Raw genomic sequence first — 22,648 nt, 5'->3', positions numbered from 1 at the left:
TGACCGGTAGCACCGACAGCGTCGAGGGAGGACACAGGAGGTAGGTAATCCACAATGAGGGAGGCACAGACTCACACGGAATTTGGGAAGGACTGTTCTTCGCCAGAACCGCGAGAGAACAGCAGGATATCTGGCGAGGAAGACAACAAAGGGTTAGAGCGGAGCAGATCTCAGAGAGCCTAGTTCTGGAACGAGTTGTTACCGAAGTAAGCAAACACTCAGGCGATGAGAAGAAGAGGAGCTGCTGCTTAAATCCATAATCCACGCCCTCCAAAACAAGCTGCAGGTGTGTAGACGGGTTGAACTCAGCAGCTTCCCAGGGGCTCTGCATGTTGGCGACATCTGGTGGATGTCATGAGGAATGCCGGTTCCAATGGCAGAAAAAAAAAAAAAAACTTAAACCAAAAATAAACAGAAAAGAACGCAGACCCTGACAGTTCTGAAAGCTCTATTGTTTAAAAGAGCTGTATTAAAATCCTAGTAGACACTCTGTATATGAACATTTTTAATAAACACAGAGCAACAACAGTGATCAGAAAAACTAACAGGAATAATTTGACAATTCTTAAATATATTCAAATGATGTTTAAATGCATATATACGATTCAATCTTGCCAAGGATAAAAGATTATCTTTAGAATGACTCCATGTATACTGTCTCTGATTCCTGTTGAACGCTCTCCACACATCAGAAAGGTCAGAGGTCGCAGGCAGCTGCCTGAGCCTCCGAGAGGATTCAGCCTAAGGCTCTAAGTGGTTCCTATCAAGTAAGGGATTTTCAGTGCAATTAAAATCTCCACATAAAAACAAATAATCATTATCACTACAATCATTTACAGTGTCCTCTAAAATATTCAATAGAAACATTCTATCCACCCCTTAGTTGGAGCATACACATTAAGAAAAACTAAATTCACATTTTCATATTTGGCTTTAACTTTCAATAAATTACCTTCGATTATTTCCTCTGCTTCACAAAAAATAGGCAAAACATTCATAAAAAAGCCAATCACCACACCGCCACTACAGTTGGACTTGTGACTAAAAACAACCTCCCTTCCACATTCCTTCTTCCAATCACTCTCATCAGCAGTGCTGTGTGTTTCTTGAATTAACATTATATCAATTTTCTATAAAGCTATAAATCTAAAAAAATTAGCCCTTTTCACTTCATCTCTGGCACCATTTAAATTTAATGTGCCTATTTTAAAATCACACATAGAAATGAAGAAACAAAAGAAAAGACACGGAAAAACATAAAATATTTCTCTAAATATCCTCATCTTCATCAGCAGTAATTGCTTGGGCTCTGACTTTCAAAATCAGTTTCTTTAAGCGATAAATTTCTTGATCTGTTAACACATCATCAACAAAATGTCCAGTTTTCTTTGTTAAAACCAAAGAGGATTCAACAAACATTTTTAAATCTGGAAAATATTCTTCTACATTAATCAGCCTAAGTCCTTTAGTTTTTTGTAAAATCTTCTTAATTTCAGCAGGAGGATACCGATTCTGCTAATCCTGGTTCAAAGGCAGGTTACTATCAGACTCCAAACTGCTCTCTGCTGCTTTGTTCGCTCTCTTAGCTCTAAGAGCTTTAGTGCTGCTGTTAGCAGGTCCAGAACTTTTCCTTTTCTGGGACAGTTTCAACAACTCCTCATCAAGCATGCTGTCATCCTCACAAAAGCTTTCACAAAAAACTTCATCAGTTCTTTTTTCCCCTGAATCTGCATCAAAACTACTCACAGATTGATCATGTTTCATCTCACTATCAGTGATATCAACTTCATTAGAACAATCACAATCTATAAAGGATCGCACTTCAGGCTGTTCCTCTGCAGCTACAACAGAAGGATCACCAGGAACCCCGGAACCAGCAACATCAAGACCCACACTGACTACCGTCAAACCACCAGTGGCCGCGTGGCCCGCATCGGCGGCACCGCGTGGCCCTCTCCGGCGGCACCGCGTGGCCCTCTCCGGCGGCACAGTGTGGCCCTCTCCGACAGCACTGTCACCATCACCAGCATTCACCAACTGTGTATTCCAAAGCTTTTCTGGACACGATCGAATTACAGTATATGACCTTCTGCAACCAAAACATTTCATGTTCTCTGAAGAGGCAAAAACCATATAATTAAACCATCTACTCTGAAATTAAAGTACAGGTTTAGCTCATTAGCTGTGTCCTTAAGGATCATAAATACCTGCCTTCTATGACACACCGCGTTTAAAAAGTGCATATTTACAACCTAAAGAAACCATCTTTATGGGTGAAACTAGCTGTCCATAGTGTGACAACTCCTTAACAAGGAGATCATTTTTAATAAAAGGGTGTGCATTTGAGATGATAATCTTTTTAGCTGGAGTAACCAGCGGGAGATCCGGTGTGAAAGTGTCATGAATGATGTCATGAAAGAAGACTCAAAAAACCACTCAGTCTAACACTCCATTCTCTTGCTCCAGTCACTCCGAACGAGAGACCGACCATTTGTTCCCCCCCCAAATTTAAAAGACTAGCTCCGCCACTGCCGACGTCTTCCCAAAAAATAAATAAATAACTAATAAATAAAAATAAATAAATAACTTGAAACATGGCACCACCAAGATATAAGAAACATAAATATTTTCTGATGGCCTTGTCAGCACCCGGTTGACTAGAGGCGTACGGTTACAGGACTACTCAGAAACATGGCAAAGAAACTTGCAAGCTTCAGCTGAACACATCTGTTAACTCGTAAACATTTAATTGAATCAGTTGAAGCGAGAGTTGAAAGTGCTTATTGCTCCGTGTCCCGAATCAGATATTTCTTTAGGAAAAATATGAAGCAAATTTCATTCATTGTTGGTAAAGCAATGAAAAGGCCCTTTCATCGCTTTGTCAAGCTTTCTAATGATGTCAAACACATAGAAATAAAAAAATGAAGATATAGCTATTTGAATGTTGGCATTCTGCAGACAAGATTAGGGAGAGAACATCCCTCAAACTTTCAAAATTGTTGCCAAGATCATCAAATCACCTGCCTGGAGATGTTAACAGAGGCTGTTCATTTACATTACTTTGCAATAATCCCAGCCCCAGCACTGACTGTAAACTGGTATGACTGGGAAGGTGTGCAGACAAAAGTTGGCTTTTGCTTGCACATCTCCAGACAAAAGTGAGCTCACTTAATTAGAAATATATAATTTTAGTGATAAGCTTTTGTCCCATTTTTCAATAACGTTTAGCTCCTGTCTTGTTGTTTGTGAATCCTGAACTTTAGCCTAAATACAGACTGGAGTGACTGTTTCGTGGCACTGGAATTCACTTAGAAGAGCTGGTCCAAGTGGATAGAGAGTTTTCGTAGCACATTTTTTACATCGAGAAACTCAGTAAATATAATCCTCTTAAAGCAGGGGTGTCTTACTCCAGTCCTCAAGGGCCCGTGTCCTGCAACGTTTAGATGTGACTCTGCTGCACCACACCTGAATAGAATAATTAGGTCATTAAGGCTCTGGAGAATTGATCTACATAAGGAGGAGGTAATAAAGCCATTTCATTCCAGTGTTTTGTACCTGTGGCACATCTAAAAACTGCAGGATAGCAGCCCTCGAGGCCTGGAGCTTGACACCTGTGACTTAAAGCAGTAAGGAATGGAGTAACACTTCTGTATTGGAACGCCCCAAACTAACCGCCCACAACCCTCCTTACCGGCCAGTAATAACTGACGAACAAACACACACATTACTGCATAAACATTCACCAAAGTCTACAGAAAACACACACACAATCAATTAAATAAACATAATGATATGATAATAATTAGTAAGAGAAATAAATAAATTGAAAAAGGGTTGGAGTGTCTCTACTCGACTTCCACATTCTGAGTATAGTCAAGAAACGTAGTATGCCTCAGAGGCATAATTTACCTTTGAGGAAAAATCTCAGCTTTAAATTGTAGAGTACCTACTAGACTCAGTAAATGTGATGGAGTAGAATTAACTGACGGACCAGAAGATTTTGCTGTTTCAAAACTTTGGACAGACCTGAAACACCAAAAATGGCTGACAATGGGTTAGGAACAATAAGCCAAGCTTATTTTGGCAAAAATATCAAACCAGTAAGTCGTCAGCTTTGTACATGACCAAATCATATTAACATGTTTGGTCAGAGATATGCTGCATCTACCACAAGCCTCACTGACAGGGTGGAACATTCGGTCTAGTCTGGCATAGGTATATGAATACTACATATAACTTTTCATTGGATCATTCTCACAGTTGACGTTTGGATCTTTTTTGTGCCCACAAAAAAGTCCATACTGATTTGCCAAATTAGAAAACAAAAGTTAAAATACAGATCAACTAGTTGCCAAAAAAATCAAAGTCACCTATCTAAGACTACTTTGGCTTTTAATAGGATAACCTGTTTTTGCTCCACAGTCACCTTTTGAGTTCTAGACCCAAGGACTTCCCCCACTTCTGCACTCCCTTCATTAAACGGGCTTGCCTTATCTCTGGCTATGTGAGTATTATTTTATAGTGATATTTCGTTTACTATTTTTGCATGTCTTAATCACTTTATGAGCACTGTTTGAACACATGATCGTCTTTTGATGTTTTACTTCAATAAAAATCAGTTAATTTATATAGTTGCGATTAACAAAGTTAATGTTAACTTATTTTACATACAGATCCAGTTAATATCCAGATATTGTCTAACTTCAGTTCAAATCAGTCAAATTAATTCCATCTCAATTATTTTACTCTTTCCTCCATTAAGACTCTGAAGACCATTATTCTTTGTCCAGAGGTTTAATGATGTAGAAAGTGTGAAACTGAAATGAAGTATAACAAGCAATACAATTACAACATGTACAATTGTAATCTTCCATGTACACTGTCTCTATAGTGCAACATAAACTACATTACTTTAGATGCAAGAAAAACCATGACTGCACTCTAAACATGTTGCTTCAACAATCTGAGAAAGTTAGAGAATAAAGTTATCTCATGTTGCAAAGAACTGGAAATAAGTAAAGAATAAACAATATAAATACAGATAAAACCAGAAAAGATGAAGGACGGAGGCAGATGCATGTGGATTACTGTCAATCGTCAAGCAACATGTATACATCCATAAACTTCCTGTGATGTCACTGTTGGACTATTCACAAAATCACTTTTAGGTGGTGCTAAAGATACACTTGCAACAACTCTAATGGCATAATCATATAGTTACAATCAGATTGCAGTATGTATAATCTAATGTCAACTAGTAAAACATTACTTTTCTAGGGAGCTGGAGGAGGGAGTCTGACTTTCCAGCAGTCCCTTTCCCTGAGTAAGCAAATGAAGAATGTGGAAAGTAACAGTTTCCTTTTAACTGGAAGACCCAGTATGACGCACCCTTTACTGTAAATATCTTATCCCTAAGCAGTCATGTGACTACTGGAGGATTCTGGGTTGCAAAAACTTAATTTTCAAAGTCTCTTTGTACTTGGGCAGCAAATGTGACCACTAACCTAATTTTGAAACCAAAATTTTTTTTGTTACCAAAAGTCATTTGGCAATCCTATTCCTCAGACATGGTCTATTTCACTTAGAGCTTTGGTTTGTCAAATATCACATCAATATTAGGAGGGCACCAAACACCAAACTGAGGCCCTGGCCCTCGTGCTCCTTTTTCCTGATGTTGCAGTCGCTACATCTACCACAACGGCTTTTCCTCTTTATCCACTACTCTAAGCATTGAGTCATAGGCTTTCTTGTAACACAGGTTTTCATTGTACCCTTTCATTGTACTCTGTTTCATTGTACAGTTGGCTCACTTCCCTCCTTGTTACCTTGATTTTAGCCTCTTATAGCCAAGGATCACTGACTGGGTGGGGACTTGTAGTTAAGTCCCCACAGTTCCTCCTTTTTGCCGTAGCATTTGTGTTGTATCTCGTCAATCACAAGTTGTTATGGCAGTTGCCATTTGCGGATGTTGGAACACTGAGCTACTAGTTGTTTAGCGCTTAGTGTTGACTGGGGATGTCGAAGTAACCATTCCTTCACCAGTCTTTGCAACCATTCCTTCACCAGTCTTTGCAACCTCTCTGATTAGGGTTACTTGAGTAGTAGCATTCCAACAGATCCACATTTTCATCTCTCGCTCATTTCCGTCTTGTTCCAGTAGCCCATTTGTCATCAAGGTGCTCTGGTTTCCCAACACCTGACGCAGACCTTGTTTGGCCGGGCGACGTCTGAGCCGGCATGTTATACATCTTAGTATCTCTCATGGTGTCTCGGGTGATATACTGATGCCTTATCTATTGAGCTATCCAGTCAGCTTATATAAAAAATAAAAAAAAAATTCCCTTCTCACCCACCGCGGGTGGTTCTTATCCTCTGAGCTTGGGTCCTCTACCAGAGGCCTGGGAGCTTGAGGGTTCTGCGCAGTATCTTGGCTGTGCCAAGGACTGCACATTTCTGGACTGAGATGTCTGATGTTGTTCCTGGGATCTGTTGTAGCCATTGGTCCAGTTTGGGGGTGACTGCCCCGAGGGCCCCGATGACCACAGGCACCACTGTGGTCTTCACCTTCCAGGCCCTCTCCAGTTCCTCCCTGAGGCCCTGGTATTTCTCTAGTTTCTCGTGCTCCTTTTTCCTGATGTTGCAGTCGCTTGGTATTGCTACATCTACCACAACGGCTTTCCTCTGTTGTTTATCCACTACGACAATGTCTGGCTGGTTCGCCATCACCATTTTGTCTGTCTGGATCTGGAAGTCCCACAGGATCTTAGCTCTGGCGTTCTCCGTCACCTTTGGGGGTGTTTCCCACTTTGATCTCGGGGTTTCCAGTCCATATTCTGCACAGATGTTTCTGTACACTATGCCTGCAACTTGGTTATGTCGTTCCATGTACGCTTTCCCTGCCAGTATCTTTCCCCCATGCTGTTATGTGCTGGACTGTCTCAGGGGCCTCCTTGCACAACCTACACCTTGGGTCTTGTCTGGTGTGGTATATCTGGGCCTCTATTGCTCTGGTGTTTAGGGCCTGTTCCTGGGCGGCCAGGATGAGGGCCTCTGTGCTGTCCTTGAGTCCAGCTTTTTCCAGCCATTGGTAGGATTTACTGATATGAGCCACTTGGGTTATTTGCTGGTGGTACATCCCATGTAGGGGCTTGTCCTCCCATGATGGTATCTCTGGCACCTCAACTTCCATTCCCTGTTGTCTGAGATATTCACTGAGCACATTGTCTGTTGAGGCTTTGTCCCTGATGTATTTATGGATCTTAGTTGTTTCGTCCTGGACTGTGGTTCTCACACTCACTAGTCCTCTGCCTCCTTCCTTGCGGCTCGTGTACAGTCTCAGGGTGCTGGATTTGGGATGGAACCCTCCATGCATTGTTAGTAGTTTTCTAGTCTTAATATCCGTGGCTTTTATCTCCTCCTTTGGCCAGCTAATTATTCCAGCAGGGTATCTGATTACTGGCAGGGCATAGCTGTTTATCGCACGGATTTTGTTCTTGCCATTGAGCTGGCTTCTCAGGACTTGCCTTATTCGTTGGAGGTATTTAGCTGTGGCTCCTTTCCTTGTGACCTCATCGAGGTTGCCATTTGCTTGTGGTATACCAGGTACTTGTAACTGTCCTCTATGTCTGCTATTGTTCCTTCTGGGAGTGAGACCCCTTCTGTGCGGATGACCTTCCCCCTCTTGGTGATCAGCCGACCACACTTCTCTAGTCCAAATGACATCCCAATGTCCGTGCTGTAGATCCTGGTGGTGTGGATCAGTGAGTCGATGTGTCGCTCACTCTTGGCATACAGCTTGATGTCATCCATGTAGAGAACGTGACTGATGTTGGCCCCATTTTTGAGTCGGTATCCGTAGCCAGTCTTGTTGATAATTTGGCTGAGGGGGTTCAGGCCTATGCAGAACAGTAGCGGGGACAGAGCATCTCCTTGGTATATGCCACATTTGATGGACACTTGTGTAAGTGGTTTGCAGTTGGCTTCAAGGGTGGTTTTCCACAGCCTCATCGAGTTTGCAATGAAGGCTCTCAGAGTCCTGTTGATGTTATACATCTCTAAGCATTCAATGATCCAAGTATGTGGCATTGAGTCATAGGCTTTCTTGTAATCAATCCAAGCCATGCACAGGTTGGTGTGTCGGGTTTTGCAGTCTCGGGCAGCTGTGCGGTCTACGAGGAGTTGGTGTTTGGCTCCTCTGCTATTTATACCGATACCTTTCTGTGCCGTGCTTATGTGTTTGTCCATGTGTTTGCTTATCTTGGCCGCTATGATGCCTGACATGAGCTTCCATGTTGTGGAGAGGCAGGTTATTGGTCGGTAGTTGGGTGGGACTGGACCCTTTGATGGATCCTTCTGGATTAGGATTGTCCGCCCTTCAGTTAACCATTCAGGGTGAGTTCCACTTTGTAGCAGCTGGTTCATTTGGCCTGCCAGTCGCTCATGGAGGGCAGTGAGTTTCTTTAGCCAGTAGGCATGGATCATGTCAGGCCCTGGTGCTGTCCAGTTTTTCATACCTGAGACTCTTTCTTGGACATCTGTCACAGTGATGGTTACCAAGGCTTGCTCAGGGAGGTTATTATGGTCCTCTCGTAGAGAGATCAACCACTGTGCATTGTTGTTGTGGGACGCCTCCCTTTCCCATATGCCTTTCCAGTATTGTTCAGTCTCCAGCCTTGGTGGGTCTACTCTGTTGTTATTACCCTGCCATTGAGAGTACACCTTAGCTGGTTGAGTGGAGAAGAGCCAGTTAATCCTTCTGGATTCATTCTCCCTTGTGTATCTCTTTAGGCGGCTGGCCAAGGCTTGGAGCCTCTGTTTGGCAGTTTTGAGTGCTTCAGGTATGGGCATCTGCCTGTACTTTCTGGGTACTGGTCTTTTCATTGTACCCTTGTGGAGCTCTGTCAATTGGCTCACTTCCCTCCTTGTTACCTTGATTTTAGCCTCTAACCGTCTTTTCCATGGTGGGTATTGGGTCTTATGGCTGCTCTTATAGCCAAGTGTCTCAAGGATCACTGATGCTGAGTTGTAGATCAGCTCATTGGTTTCTGTTATGGTGTTGGTAGGGATTGTTCTCAATGCTGCATTCACATTCTCAATGATCTCTGATGGTACTTCACTCAGCCAAAGGAGGAGCCGAGGAGGTCTGGTTGTCATTCGGGTCATGATTTTCTCTCTCAGGTCAGCAGCCGTCTCGTTCAGCTCTGATTCGCTCAATGGGGCCGTGTATCCCCTGACTGGGTGGGGACTTGTAGTTAAGTCCCCACAGTTCCTCCTTTTTGCCGTAGCATTTGTGTTGTATCTCGTCAATCTCAAGTTGTGATGGCAGTTGCCATTTGCGGATGTTGGAACACTGAGCTACTAGTTGTTTAGCGCTTAGTGTTGACTGGGGATGTCGAAGTAACCATTCCTTCACCAGTCTTTGCAACCATTCCTTCACCAGTCTTTGGTATATATATATATATATCAGTTAAGTATGAAAAATAAACATAGAACTGTTCAGAGAATTAATTTCCAAATACAGAATAATATGAATGAAAATGGCATGTACAGTAGTGGAGCCCATACAATTGCAGGAACTATACGCATTCAACCCCAATCCCAATGCCAGTCTTATCTGTTTTGTCTGTTTATAAATGGCCTAAGAACAGCTGTACTACTAATTTCGTACAATAAATCAAATCTAATCTATTTATCTAAGGAGAGTTTGAAAAAAGCAAACCCTCATTCCACTCAACCAATGCTTCCAAGCATGGAACCTAAGTCAACCACGTTGAGGACCATAGCATCATGACTTTCATTTTAATGGAGTAGACAGACGCATGGTGAGCGTGCTCCGGCCTTACTCTTACTTCTCTAAGCTCTTCAATCCTCATACTGTTCAGGCTATGCTCGCCCTGTAAGTGAAGCCTGAAAAATATAATGGGAAGGATATAATTCTCCTTCCCATTCTTTCCATTCAAGCTGACAAGGTAGATTCAAATTGCCATCTAAAGCACAGAAGGCTGCCAAAAAGGAGAACTCTAATGCACATACTTTTCAGAAGTCTGAAGATTTCTGGGTTAAGATATCCTTTTTTCATTATTTTAAATGTAATATTATGTCCTGAGAAAATATATCATTGTTTTTTTATGAACTCTAATCCATGACATTTCATTCTGTGTAAGGAATCTACATGATCTATGGGTTTCACTTTCTGAAAGTGATAGAAAATGTTGAGGGAGCAAGGATTTTTCAGGGGTGGCAGCATACATACATGATGCTGCCATCACTTGTTATATATACTGCTCAAAAAAATAAAGGGAACACTTAAACAACACAATATAACTCCAAGTAAATCAAACTTCTGTGAAATCAAACTGTCCACTTAGGAAGCAACACTGATTGACAATCAATTTCACCTGCTGTTGTGCAAATGGAACTTTGTACAGAACAAAGTATTCAATGAGAATATTTCTTTCATTCAGATCTAGGATGTGTTATTTGAGTGTTCCCTTTATTTTTTGAGCAGTGTATATATAACAAGTAAATCAAGTACATTAAGTCCAATGAGACATTATATACATATGTATTTATAATGTCTCATTCGCACATGTGTACATAAATATACTGTATATATATATATATATATATATACTGTATATATAGTGTCTCATTCTCACGTTTAGTGTACATAGACCTAACATTGGACTTAATTTACTTGTTGCAAAATATTTTTAACTTGCATTATTTCAAAATGAGCTTCGTGTAGCACTGATGATTAAATATAATTTCTTAATGTAGTATAGTTTTTAATCTTTACATCTTTCATACTGCTTCTAATTGATATGTATTACTGGATTGGACAGCGACAATTAGTCGCTATGTGATACATTGTGTCCATAAAACCATTCTATTCCAATGCAGGATGAGCAGAAATCTGTCACAAAAATATTAGTAGCGCCATCATTTTTTATCAGATATATCTATTAAATACGGCTTAAAATAAACCTGAGAAAACTGATGTTTGCTGCATGAATTCTGCCTGAAACAAACCTATAAACAGTTTGGTTTCTGTTAGTTCTGTCAAGATGCAAGAAAGGGCTATTGGGAAATCGTTTTATTTTAAATATGCTGTAGGAGCCGTAGTTTGATGACTGTTATTATCGCCACATTTTACGAACAAAGGAGGAAATTAGTTCAGTTTTTGTCGCTTGTTTAACTTTTAGGAATAGCAGCGGCTGCAGTGCGCCACAATAAAGGTACAATAAAGCTGATAAACAGGTGAAGAACAGAACTAGATAAAACCATTTATATTATGCTTTTTCTCGCTCTGTATGTCTGCTTTACCCTACACACACACACACACACACAAACACTGACCCGTTGCCATGACAACCGACAGACAACAGCTCAACGAGCAGAGAGAGCGGAAATACGCCAGTTTCATGCGCCAGCTGGGGTGGCAACAGGGGTGGTAAGGCTCTCAGTTGGGGTGGCAACTGCCACACCAGTAGATCCGCCCGTGACTATTGCTCTTAGTTTTTTTTAATGCACATCGCTATACTGTAGGTAATTGCCAGACCTTGGGATTGTTTTTAAAATGCTATCTGTCCTTCAGGTGGTGATGATAATGTCAGTTCGGCTGTGGCTCATGGGAGGATCCATGCCTCTTTTTTCAGAACAGGACAACCCTGCCTCCTTTTCACCTCATCTGCTTACCAGGTTAGTCCACACTCTCACAAACTATAATAAAATAACTTGACTGCATTCAGATCTGATGAGAAAAGATGGAAGGGTGACTTTTTCTTTTTAATTCATTTGGTTTTATACAATGCATGACCCCTTAAAAAACATGGCTCTTTATCTAAAACAGACAGAGCAACTGGTCTCTCTACCGCCCTCCGCCCTCCACCTCTCAGCATGTCAGACTGTTTTTACAAACATTTCTGAAAGAATGGGTCGCTCTCAGGAGCTCAGTGAATTCCAGTGTGGATCTGTGATAGGATGCCACCTGTGCAACAAATCCAGTCGTGAAATTTCCTCACTCCTAAATATTCCACAGTCAACTGTCAGCTGTATTATGAGAAGATGGAAGTGTTTGGGAACGACATCAACTCAGCCAGAAAGTGGTAGGCCACGTAAATTGTATCGGTCAAAAGTCGAAGGAACTGATTGTCGACTGTAGGAGGTGTAAACCAGACATTCAGCCCATCATTATAAATCGGGAGAGGGTGGAGATGGTGCCAAATTTCAGGTTCCTGGGCACCTACAACATGAGGGTTCTGAGAAAGAACCACCTGAGAACTGAGCTCTTGGTGTCCTTCTATCCCTGCTCTGTGGAGTTGGCGTTGAGTCATGGCATCTCACCGTGGTTCCCCAGCTGCACTGCAGCAGAGAGGAAGCAGCTCCAGAGGGTCATACACACTGCCCAGAGACTGATTGGCTGCCCTCTTTCGTCTCTGGAGGAGATGCACAGGACCTGCTACCTCCAGAGAGCCCGCAGCATCATCAATGACCCCTCACACCCTAGCCACCACCTCTACAAACTCCTGCCCTCAGGGAGGTGTTTCAGGGCAATAAAGTCAAGGACAAACAGATTGAAAACAGTTTCTACCCAAGAGCTGTTGTTGCTCTAAACACAGCAAATCCATCTAAAAAATGGTTTATTTTTTCTTAACATCCCAGTTGTTTGTGTTTTATTTTTATTTTATTTATTGAAATATACTTATTTTATTTATTTGACTTGCCTTTGAGAGTTACTTTTCAAAGTTGTGTTTTTTTTCTTGCACAATGACAATAAAAGGAGTTTTGATTCTGATTTAAATTAGTGTATGTGAGTAGATGTATTTAACCAGGGGAATCTAATTGTTGGGGCCTGCCATGCAAAGCAATGGCAGGAACCTATTACTATTCTCCCAATTCTTTATTTTTCATCCGTAACCGTTAATGCGGCTCATACCGCTGCGTGCACACCTACAAATGAGGTATCAAAACGTGCAGAAAATTCACGCCATTGGAGCTATTACTTTTGGTGGGATTCGGGGTTAACATGGCGACATAAAAACTATGAAAAAAACCCCATTATAAGTCAATGGGAAAAATCCTTCAAATACCCTATTTTTGAGGATTTTCTGTGTCGTCACAAATTCACGTAGAAATGCCATTCAAATTTCATTTTGTAGATACGGCCGCGATCTCTTCGAAAGTGAAGACGGCTCGTCGATACCAATTACGGTTTGTCCACAATTTGTCTCTAAGCGACCCAAAGTTTTTCATTTTTCCTAAAATTAGAGTGAGAGTCAGGGCCTTTAGATCTCGGCTAGAGTGAGAAATGAAGAGAATTTTTCACCCCAAAATAATTTTTAACTCGCCCTCACGCCCACAAATATCGCACGATTGGTATCAAAATCGGTCCTCACATTGATACGCATGTCTGCTCCGGTAAAATGTTTTCGAAATTTATCCAGACCGTACGGTTTTCTGTCACGGTGCTTCAGAGCAAAGTCATGCGACAGGATTTTCTGAGGCTGTCTCAGGCTCTCTCCCATATATTTCTCAAACATTTCAGATCTGGGCAAACCATTTCTTTCTCTCATCGCTGTAAATGCTCTGAGTGAGGTAGAGATATGAATCTCGGGACTATCGCAGAAGACACATAGCCCTCTCATACGCTTCAAACGGTTTTCGAATATGTATTACGGTTCCCGAATGGAAAGGAGTTGTTTCCAATGCTTTTTTTGGGTAAAACTGGCTGGCTCAAACAGAGAATTGTTTCCCCAAGCCTCTCTCACTAACAGTTCACACTTTGCTGAGAAAATTATTTACCATAGCAACGGAACTCAAGAGGCTATTGGCTGCTGATTAGGACTACAAATACGCATCACTGTAGTTCTAACTATAGTGGAACACTCAGTTGAAAGAGATCAGGACTGAACTGGCCTTTAGAACTACTTGCTGCTATGGGCTGTATATAACTGATTTAACTCAGTAACTGTTACACATGGGATTAGTTTGGAACTTTAAAATGAAGCATAATAATAATTTCAAAATAAAAGCCTTGAATATTTTTAAATCAGGTAATTGCTCTGTTGAGCATTCTATAACTGATTTAACCCAATGACTGTTATACATGGGATTAGTTTGGACCTTTGAAATGAAGCTCAACAAAAAAATTCAAAATAAAAGCCTTGACAATTTTTACATGAGATTATTGCTCTTTTGAGCATTATATAACTGATTTTATCCAATGACTGTTATACATGGGATTAGTTTGGCCCTTTCAAATGAAGCATACTGAAAATTTCAAATTAAAAGCCTTGAAATTTTTTAGATCAGGTATTTGCTCTTTCGGGCATTATGTGAATTTTTTATCCAAAGCACTGATACACATAGGATTAGATTGGTGCTTTGAAATGAAGCTTAACAAAAATTTCAAAATAAAAGCCTTTAATATTTTTACATCAACTACTTGTGTTTTGAGCATTATGTAACTGATTTAACCCAATGACTATTACACATGGGATTAGTTTGGCCCTTTGAAATGAAGTTTAACAAAAATTCCAAAATAAAAGCCTTGACAAATTTTAAATCATACTGAATGGTGCAGTCCACCTTACTTAACGTTCTTGTGATTCTCCACATGCTATTGATTACATTGCAGCGTTCTTTAGCATCGATGCTAATTTCTAGCATGACAACGCCGGGCCCATACCGACGGACATGCTTTGGCAGGCCCCGGTTAAATTTCTTCAGAAATTTTCTAGTTGTAAATGAAAACTCCAGTTCATATATTAATTGATTTGAATTGTTCACTTGTTGGGTAATAAACTTTTTTTCATTTCTTCTTAAACATCTCATTTGTCTCATAGCTGTGTGTCCTCTTCACCAAATAATTCACTCTATGCCCTCTACTGACAGGTTTCTTACCTACTCATACCTGCTGTCCTTTAATGCCTGGCTGCTGCTGGCTCCCGTTGTGCTGTGCTATGACTGGCAGGTGGGCAGCATTCCCCTTGTGGAATCTCTGGGTGATGTGCGCAACGCGGCCACCATACTGCTGGCTGCAGTGATGATTGCTCTCTGCTTGCACTGCCTCTTCTCACTAAAGGTAAGAGCCAGATTGTAACATGTGGTTGACAAGCGGTGTCTTAGTCCAACTTTCTTGTTACTTTACCAACGAGTAGTTGTTCCCAACTGTAGTTTGTCTAGAAGCTCTGGTTCATTTGGGGAGGTATGAATGCAAACTCTAATGCAGACCAAAAAAGCAAACTCTGGTACATCTAAAAACCTCGGTCTCGGTTGGGTTGAAGTGAACTCTGAATACATGTGAACACCAAGCGGACCGGCGACCGCTCCAAAAGTAGGAAGCGGACTATTGAGCAAGGCATTCTGGTCAATATATTACTCTCAGATAGCGGAGGCGTTGTATTGGTTTCCATGGCAACGAGTTTGCATGTAGAGTAAAGGCAACACAGAGAGTGAGGAAAAGCAGACTATAAGAGGGTTAAAGTTGTTTTACACCGGTGTTAATTTACTTTGTTGGGGTGCACTGCTGCCGCTGTAATTTTTAAGCTTTCATTAAACCACAAAAACTGGACTAATCTGCTTGTTTGTTTGTAGAACTTGGCATAGGAGCCATGGTTTAAATTTTAGCAAACTGATGTCAACAGCGATACAATTATGTAAAATTAATTTACTAACCAACATAAAAGAAAAATTTTCTTAGCCCTCTCTTTTATCTTGACAGAACTGACAGAAACTAAACTGTAGATTTATTTCCACAAATGGAATACATATTTTACATATCAAAGGTAAGGTAAGATCATTTTATTTATATAGCATATTTTCAGCAACAGCAATTCAAAGTTCTTTACATAAATTAGAAGGAAATACAAATAAAACAATAAACCAAAGGAAAAAACAAACAAAAAAAAGTATGTTAGTTCTCCATGTTTGGTAAGATTTGTGAGGCATAAAACTAAATGTTGGTTCTCCATGTTTGATTCTATAAAGTAGACGGTGCTAAATGTTGATGAGTAGTTTTTCTAGATAAGCTAATAGTAGTTTCTCTGGACTCTAAGTTAGTTCTACTTCCTGTTCTGGGTTGAGTGAAGTATATAAACTAAATGTTCCTGTTCTGGGTTGCTAGGCAGGCTAAGAATGGGTACACCAGGAGTTTCTCTTTTTAATCCTCTGAATCTTACTGTTCTAACTAATAGGTTTGATTCCTGTTCTAGGTTGATTGAAGTATGTAAACTGATAAGCTGTGAACTTTTTATTCTAAAAAACTTCATTCCTGTTCTGGGTTGAGTGAAAATATATACTAGATGCTCCTGTTGTAAGTATAAGTATTCCATAATTTATAAGCTAGAAGGAATTTCTATTGATAGACTAATAGCAGTTTCCCTGGATAATAATCTAAAAAGTATAAAGCTAAATATTGGTCTAAAGTAATGAGCACTTCACAATTTCTAAAAGTAATAATAAACTAGACAGAAAGTCAGGACAAGAAATGACGCATCAGGAGAAAGAAGCACAAATAGCAACATTCAAATAATACAAAGACATGAGCCGGTGTTCTGACTATCAGTGCTACCTCGTCAGATTTTCTTACCGTAGCACAGATAGATAGCTAAGTCTATCTGTCAGTGCTACGTGTTCAAAACTGCTACTGTCATGTTTACAAACAGAAAACTATAGCGGGTTGTGTTAATGTTAAATATATTAAATAACATTATTTGAGTGACTGAAGTGGAAGCTTAGGAGTTATGCTTAGCTTAGCATTGGAACAATTTATATATATGACGAAACCACAAGAAGATCACTTCCTTCATCTGAATATCCTACCCGTTTAAAATGAAAAGCTATAGATGTATTACCTAATCCTTTTACTAGAATATCCTACCTTTTAAAAAAATATTTTAAATACAGAGGTGTTTGTAAGAATAAAACACTATCAGACAGGGGAAACACGTTTTTATTGGAATTAAATTAAACACAGATCACTGCAGATCTTTTTTGTGCATTAATATGTTGTATGTCTGTTATTAGATGCACCACAGCCACAATGTCTCCATCGAACTGCGGAGGTCACTGAAATGATGGGATATGATTAATATATACTAATATTACACTGCTATTACACAGCTTCAATCCCATATAATATTGCAACAAACATCTATTTAGCAAAGTTTAATAATAAAAAAAGAGTGTAATTAAACTAAAATATTTTTAAAATATAGTTACAAAATAGCCCACAAAACAGTATTTTGTTCTGATTAACTGCCAAACATTGACTTGTTTATATTGGTAATAACTTTTGTCAAGAAAATCCGAGCTCATCCCACTTCCCCATGCTGGAGATTTAAGTTTAACAGTAATAATAAATAAAGTTATCTTTAAAATGAATCACTCAAGTGACATCAAGGCCCAACAGTAGACTTAAGTGTCAATAAAGTTAGTTTAACAGTAATAATAAATAAAGTTATCTTTAAAATGAATCACTCAAGTGACATCAAGGCCCAACAGTAGACTTAAGTGTCAATAAAGTTAGTTTAACAGTAATAATAAATAAAGTTATCTTTAAAATGAATCACTCAAGTGACATCTAGGCCCAACAGTAGACTTAAGTGTCAATAAAATAAATCTGGTTGTGTGTGTTGTTTTTGTCTCATGCAAACTTTGCTTTAATTCTACTTTTTTCTATCTAATCATAAGAAATCATAGTCAGTCAGAGAGAGTCATTAAACAGGAAAAGCAGGTTTCCTGGAAAAAGAGGAAGTAAGTTTCCAGCCTGCAGATTTATAAAAATAGCTGAGACTATTCCTTATTTTAAAGCATGAAAGTTTTAAAGAATGAAATCTAAAACATTTTGAGTAATTTGATAAGATTCAAAGTAAAATACTTATATTAATATTGGTTTACTTGTAATAATACTTACAGTTACATTTGTGGGAACAGTTACAAGAAAAACAAGTAACTGTAACTTTGGCATCAAATAATTAGAATCATGTATTATTCTTGGTTTCTTTTCAGAAAAACATCTGTAATAACTCACATTAGGATTATAATAAGTATAATTAATAAGTTATGGTTATAAAATCATAAATGAATGATAAATCAGAGAAGCTGAAGAAAATAAATGTGATATAAATGTGATTTTGACATTGAACTTGAAATGGTGTAAAAGGTGTAACTGCAATTAAACATCACTGATATGTTGGAGGTAGAGAGAAGGTGAAAGGTGAAAGGAAGGGGAAAAAGGGGAACTAACAGGAGAGCAGAGATGATCAACGCCTTATTTAGAGAAAAGGTGAAAGGCAACGGACATAGGAGGTTGAGCAACCCTGAGACATTAGCACAGACATCAGGACATAATGTCTGTAAGACAGTGATGGATATGAGATCATCTGTCTAAGCAGACAGCCAATGAAAACGCAACAAAAGGTGGATAAACCCTATAAAAGGTGGGTGCAAAAGAGGAACCGTTGGTTGGATCCTCCGGGCAGCTTCGAGCCAAGATCGAGATGGACAAAGAACTCTGCAGCTGAAGAAGAGCCGGGGCCACAGAGCTGAAGACTGTCCTGCTCATGGGGACCAACCCGTCAGCCCCGCAACCTGTGGCTTCGAATCGCACTTCTCTCATCGGCTGGGTTCAGACCCCAAAGACAAAGATGAAGACAAAGGCAAAGACAAAGAAGAAGAACTGGTGCCTTTTTTCCTGCCAGCACCAAGTCCTGTGTGACCTCACCATCCATGCGGAGAAGAAGCTCATCAGACCTACAGAGATTCCGGCCTTCGCCGATCAACATCTTCCTCCTGCTGCAACACCTTCTTCATCATCAAGCCAGGTCTGGGGTTCGAAACACCAAACTCCGTCCGTCTCTCTCAAAGGTTCCCTTTTTTAGTTCTCAGTGTCAGCAGTAGGGAAAGATAGACTAGATGATTGATTTTACTTATTTGATTATTTCTGCTACTGAATTAAGCTGTACTGACCCTTGCAAAAATGCCTTACTAATAAAATATTTAGCATAAAGAAAATCTAAAAGATGTTGTGGACATTCAGTTAATGAGTCACCTTAAAGTTCTTTGATGGTTGTAAAATAGCTCTGATGTTTGATTCTGAAGAGGAAGAAGTGGAAAATGTTTTTAGGTTGCTGGTAGCCCATATGTAAAAAACAACATCCTTGGGACTCGCCCGAGTCACTAAAACCTACCTGGTTCAATAACAAATGCAAGTTGTAAAATAGAGAACGAGCGACCGTTAACAGGTGTGCTCTGTGAAACTAGTTGGCTGTAGGCTGCTCAGTCTGGCTAATTCACAGGGGGAAGAAGGGTGGGACACCTGGATGTAGGCTGTTAAAAATCAGGTGAATCGTTTCTCGAAACCAGCTTAAACAGAGTTTACTTCAGTTCTGGACAGGGTAAATCCCAGCAGATTTAGGAAACTCAATTAACCCGTTAGAAGGAGAGCTGGTAGCACATCTCCCCTCTCAGAAGAGGAAGCAGAGAGTGAGAGAGTAGAGAAAGGAGGGGGGGAGGGGGTGTTGCGCAACAACACTTTGCAGATGGCAAAGTAAAGCCATTTACAAGCTGCCTGTCATGTAAAGTAAAAACATGAAGTAATACAGCAGCTTAATGAAAGCCAGGTATAAAATAAATTAAATAAAGCTTACCTTAATCTTTGACGAAATAAAACACATGAAATTAAACTTCCACAGGTAGGACGTATTTATAAGAAATTTGCTGAGTAAGCAGTATGTGATGTAGCACCGATGTGCTCATGCGCATTACCACAAGGTAGGACAGATTTACGGGTAGCACAGATAAACAGAACACCGGCAAAAACTGGTACAAGCATGCTATATATTTATACAGTATGTAGTACACTTAAAATTAGTATACTTAAAATGTACTTACACAAATGTAAGTATGTTTGAAATATACTAAAGTATTTTTTCACTAGGATTCAGTTAAAAACTATTAATTTCCTGTCCAATATCCTCAAAGTATTGTGGAGATCTGAAAAAACAACATCATGTGTCCACATGAGGGATTATCCATGGTGGAAGGAATACATGTTACAAAAGGACTCTTTGCTCTGGGTTGATCAAGAGTAACAAGTCACTGTCTCCAGACTTTGCTGAAGAGGGTGTGCAACATGGACATGGTCTTCCAAGTGACCAGTTGAGGTTGAGACTTGAATGTTGCCAATCAGGTATTTTCTGCACTGGCAAGATCCTCTTCAGTTGGAAAGCAGAAACAAAGCAAAAGTTTGAATGGTGCGCTACATGAATATCTTCTAAAGTCAGCATTCGTTTAAATGTTTGTTTCACCCTTGTTGTCTTGCACACATGACTCAATCAGTCATCACAGTAGCTACAACACTGACAGGTTTCTATATTATCAACAAAGCCTGAAAATGCTTTTTAAAAATACAGTTAAATACATCTGGCATTGTTTACTACTGTAAAATCAAACGCTAACCATCTCTAATTTGCCTTGGCAAGACTGTCTGAGTCTTTAGGTCCAAGCTTAAGATTGGTTCAACAGTGTAACCATACAGACATGACTCAGGAGGCTAGAACTTCAACCAGGCTACGTTGTCATTTCTGATTGAAAATTCAAAAGTTCTTAAACAGGTGTTTGCTGTTGACCGACATGATCTCTGCAACTGGACTAAAAACACAAACAAAAAACATCAAATGAAGACATGTTTTTCCAAGGAATTTTCTATCTTCGTCCTTCCGTCTTCCCTTATTCTGTTTTGCCTTCTAACTCCTCTGTCACAGCTTCACTCCTCTTCCTTTCCTTCTCTCTGGCTGTTGACCCCATTCATGACCTTGCCCTTTACTGTAGGATTTTTAACATTGTGTCATGCTCTGGCTAAATACACCATATGCTTGCCAACAGATGGTTTGTGAGATGCACTTCCAATCTATTTCAGAAAACTGGTTGAACGTTGGTTGAGCTAATGCTTCACACATTATTTGTTAGAAAAATTCAAGATTTACTTGGGAGCAATTTATCAATTCAGGACAGATTTAGAAAAAATATCTAATAGAAAGGTATAAAAATACTATTGACATTATGACAACTTGTTCAAGCCCTTTGCATGTTAACACTTAAATGATGGACTTATGCTTAAATGTTGTGGAGGTCAAGACAATTCAAAAAGGAGCAGTTTAATGCTTTTTGAACAACATGATTAAAGCAACTGAAAATATAGGAAAAATCAGAGAGGCATCCATAATCACTTGTATGATGTACAAAAGCATTTGGAACTTGCTCAATGGAACGAGAAACTGTTTTTTTATGTACACATGTGACACAATGATTTGAAGTTTGCACAAGTAGGAGAATTTAAATTATGTTCTGAGAAATGCACCCAAGCTACTGAGAAAAATTTAAAAATATTTAAGTTTTCCTTATCTTACAACCCCTCAACTGTCATAAAGACACCACTGTCCTTATGGACCTAGTGACTTAAATGTAGGTATTTTGGGGGTGACTGTTAAGAGGTTAAAGGAAAATGTTAAATATTGGAAGTACTACCAAGCTTTCAATTGACTTCTGAGTATTAAAGCACTGAAACAAAAGCTAAAGTGTTCTTCACAGTTTTAACTAGAACTGCTGGTTGTTGTATCTGTGCGGACTGGACATATAAAGAGAAAATGTTTCCAAAATGTGCAGATAGACAAAATGAATGAAACAGGAGAACTAACACTAGGCACACCATCAACTGAAGGAATGCTCCTGCTAGCTTAATGGTTCTGACTCCATAATGGAAGTAAAATAATTTCTTAAATAATTTTTGGATTTTTCATAAGGACATAATGACCATGACTATAATCATTTAATTTACTAATAGTTTTTAGATATACTGTTTAAAAACCATATGTGGAAGTAGGACAAGTGCTCCAAATTAGCTTACAGTAAGCACCATAATACAAGCATGGGACTGCTGTTTTATTTAGTTTGTCTGTCCCTGTCAAATAAACCTAATAAATAAATGATGTTGACTGAATGGTTGACTGAGGGGTTTTGAAACTCTATTACATTTTCCTCACAAGTGAGTGCTGTTCTACTTATGTTGATTGTGTTTTTGCTCTGATCATCCTCTTTTTTTCACCTACAGAGGCAGGAGAAAAAGGAGGTGTTGGTAGGAATTTTTTTTCTTGTATTTCCCTTCATTCCTGCCAGTAATCTTTTCTTCAGAGTGGGATTTGTTGTGGCTGAGAGAGTTCTCTACATGCCCAGGTGAGTGTGTTATATTTTTTTAGAATAGAAGTACTTTATTCATCCCAGCAGGGAAATTACTTCGCAGTTACAGCATAGAGACAAGACACAATAACAACTACCACTGAGTAGTAGTTGTAGATAAAATAAAAAATAAAATATAAAATGCTGTTAATATAAGAAACAACTTAAGAACAGTCCTTGCAAAGATTCAAAAAATGCAGATCTCCTGGGTTACTGACTACTTGACAGGCAGGCCACAGTTTGTCCGTCTGGACAGTGTCCTGTCTGATGTGGTGGTCAGTGACGTAGGAGCTCCACAGGGAACTGTGCTTTCTCCCTTTCTCTTCACCCTGTACACCACTGATTTCCAGTACAACTCTGAGTCATGTCACCTACAGAAGTTTTCTGATGACTCAGCGGTCGTCGGGTG

General features: G+C 39.6%; 1 protein-coding gene across 4 annotated transcripts in view; it reads left to right on the top strand.

The window, feature by feature from the left end:
- The window catches only part of tmtc1 (transmembrane and tetratricopeptide repeat containing 1), a 128,608-nt gene that overhangs the window by 59,790 nt on the left and 46,170 nt on the right, over window positions 1–22,648 (top strand). For all 4 annotated transcript variants that reach the window (XM_023349870.1, XM_023349873.1, XM_023349871.1 and 1 more), the window contains 4 exons: window positions 4,423–4,504; window positions 11,597–11,700; window positions 14,896–15,085; window positions 22,115–22,236. In XM_023349870.1, the coding sequence (XP_023205638.1) occupies window positions 4,423–4,504; window positions 11,597–11,700; window positions 14,896–15,085; window positions 22,115–22,236 (498 nt within the window). The remainder of the gene's footprint in view (window positions 1–4,422; window positions 4,505–11,596; window positions 11,701–14,895; window positions 15,086–22,114; window positions 22,237–22,648) is intronic.

This window comes from Xiphophorus maculatus, chromosome 17, assembly GCF_002775205.1.
Source record: "Xiphophorus maculatus strain JP 163 A chromosome 17, X_maculatus-5.0-male, whole genome shotgun sequence".
Lineage (NCBI taxonomy): Eukaryota > Metazoa > Chordata > Actinopteri > Cyprinodontiformes > Poeciliidae > Xiphophorus > Xiphophorus maculatus.
This window is presented reverse-complemented; position numbering and strand designations above follow the sequence as displayed.